This window comes from Pteropus vampyrus, unplaced genomic scaffold (genome assembly GCF_000151845.1).
Source record: "Pteropus vampyrus isolate Shadow unplaced genomic scaffold, Pvam_2.0 Scaffold38, whole genome shotgun sequence".
NCBI classification, from domain to species: domain Eukaryota; kingdom Metazoa; phylum Chordata; class Mammalia; order Chiroptera; family Pteropodidae; genus Pteropus; species Pteropus vampyrus.
The window spans coordinates 6,731,350-6,734,170 of NW_011888819.1; the positions used below are offsets into that span (position 1 = coordinate 6,731,350).

The 2,821-nt window shown below is 28.9% G+C and overlaps 1 protein-coding gene across 1 annotated transcript in view; it reads right to left on the bottom strand.

Moving 5' to 3' along the window:
* NCAM2 (neural cell adhesion molecule 2) overlaps positions 1 to 2,821 on the bottom strand; it is a 445,018-nt gene that overhangs the window by 3,245 nt on the left and 438,952 nt on the right. The window contains exon 17 of the mRNA XM_011358219.2: positions 885 to 1,004. Within this exon, the coding sequence (XP_011356521.1) occupies positions 885 to 1,004 (120 nt within the window). The remainder of the gene's footprint in view (positions 1 to 884; positions 1,005 to 2,821) is intronic.

Below are 2,821 nucleotides of genomic sequence, written 5' to 3' on the forward strand. Positions count from 1 at the left end.
TCTTCAGCTATGACAACACTCAGTATTTGACTTAGGATGAGAAGCCTAAATCAAGTTTTTCTGCAAGGGAATGTTAGCTGGCAAGGAAAAAGGGCTCTTTGTTTTGAAAGTATAAAATTTACAAGTCATTTTGGTGAGCAGTATTTAAAGAATAGTGTGAAAGTCATGGTTTTATTAGTATTAAATATATGAAATAAAATACTACTATAACTACTTCTTAATAATGTCTTTGGTATGAATCATTTTAATTTTTATGTATATGAACCTAGGCATATGTTCATAATCTTTAACAATATAGTTAAAATACCCACTATGGTTTTAATGGAGGTATAATCGATGCAGAAAGATGTAAATAACATAATCTCGAATGGCGACCAACCACCATTTACTGTTAGACATTAAAATGACAGTTAAACAATATTTCTTTCTGTTCTTTACAAATATTATTTTTTAAAAAAAGTCTTGTGTATATTTTGCACTATTTATTTCTATTTTAGACTGTCATATTTATGTTTAAAGTGATTACAAATTTCCTAACACATCTTTATTTCAGTAAAAATCAATTGTATTTTTAAAGCATAACTTTATTAAAGAGTAAGAATAATATAGGGAAATATGACTCTGCAACATATTTGCCTTTTTGACATTTTTGCCTACAATTATAAATATATGTTTGAACAGTAGATTTTCTCCAACATTGATACAAAGTTTTTATGTAAAATGTGTAAATAGAAAATTGATTTTTAGATATTCACGTGCACTTTCATTAAAAAACAAACAATTTTTCACAGATTATTGTATTTGTAAATATTTTATGTAATAATAATGTGTTATCACTTTACAAATACTTATCCAAAAAGAGTTAAGCATTTCAATCTACATACTCAGGTTCTGTTAATGGTGTAGTTTCATTTGGCTCATTTACTGGGCTTCCGTCTTCATGATTAGTAATTCTTTCATCCTCTGTTCTCATCTCTACTATTGGCTCTTTTGATCCATCTTTCCTAGAAAAATAAGAAAAAAATAATATTACCTCCATGTTTTAAAAATGGATACATTATGAGACATATTTTAAAATCCCCACCTACTCTTACCTCCCCACAAACAAATTCAACATAGATTAAAAATACCACTAAGAATTTTTTCCTATTTACATTTATCTCAATGTATTTTTCACTCAGAGAAAGTAAAAAGATATCCTGTTTTGTCTACAATTTTTTCCCTCATAAAAATTGTGTGTTTCAAAATTTAGAACATAAAATTTATATATAAAATATCTTTTACTTTTTAAATGTCTCTGTAAATTTATGTGTGATTTTAACTATGATGTGATTATTGATGTTTAACATACTCATGTTTACAAGAAAACAGTTTAAATAAAAATAATATTATAACATATATGTAAGATATTTTCATTTATAATTTCATATTCATGTTATCTTTATAGATTTCTAAAATATGAGATTAAGTGTAATATATCATAATTATGAAAATTAGAAAGTTTACTACGAAGTTTCATACCTCAAGAAATGAAGTAAAAGAAAGAAAAACGAGTCATTTGGTGATGATAAAGAGTAAATGAGATGTAAGAATTGGGAATGATGCACTCACAATACAGATAACAAATATGCCACCCCCCCCCCAAAAAAAAATAAGAAAGGAATGTGGAGTCTTCAACTAACCAGGGACATACTCTTATCAATTGTGCTCTCGCATCCTATTTCTCATTGAGATTTTATATATAATCTTTTTTCAACTTGAACAATGAATTTTTGCAAAAGAGTTGAAAACTGTTTTCTTAAGGTAGGAGAAAATGAGGTATAAAACGTTATAATGGATAAAAAGCATGGAATGAACCATTTGTTTTCATTTTCCCAAGTCTTTAGGTTAAACTCAGCAGGATTTACAAACAGATGTGTTGATGGATAAATAAATGATAACGTCAAATAAAAATAAACAGCAAAACTTTGTTTTGCCCAAGGTAACCAACATCCCTCCAGGTAGCTAAGAAAAAAACATGAAAATCCTTTTCGATATCTCTCTTTCTTTCACCCCAAAGTCCAATCAATCAATACCAATTGACTCTATCTCACCTATATCTAGAGTCCATACATTCTTACATGCCTACAGGAGTACCATAGGAACTACCTTGGTCTAAAAGGACATTATTTTTCACCTGGAGTGTTTCAAGATCTTCCTGCCTTGTCTCTTTAATTCTAAATCTTTCCTCTACACTTAGCAATTCTCTAGAAATTCATTCTTCACATGTAGCTAAAGTAATTAAACTTCTTTAAGAAATTTTGGTAGCTTTCTATTAAAAAAAAACCAAAAAAACTTTCTTACTTTGACACAAGAAGACCTAATACTTTGGTCCCTAGATAATTCTCTGACCTGATATTTGTACCAGTCTCCCTCTCTGCCTCATGCCACTCATGTTCATTTCTTCTTTAACATAATAAGCTTATTCCTGCCTTAATGGCCTTTGTATTAATTATTACACCTGCATAGGCCATTTTTTTCCCAGATTGTTATATTACTAGCTTCTTTTAACTCAATTCTTCCACTTCAATTTTACCTCCCCTGAGAGTTCTTCAATGTCTCAATCTCTAGTTAATGTTTATTTTAGTTAATGTTTATTTTCTGTCTTCCTGCATTAGAGAATGAGTTCCATGTGAACAAAGCCCTTTTCTGTTTGGTTCATCATTTTATTGCTAGATTGCATAGCAGTGCTTGTACTTAGTATTTATTCCATAAATAATATTTGCTCGATGGTTGAGCAAGAATGAAAATGTATAAAATTCAGCTTTTTTAGGTTATATAT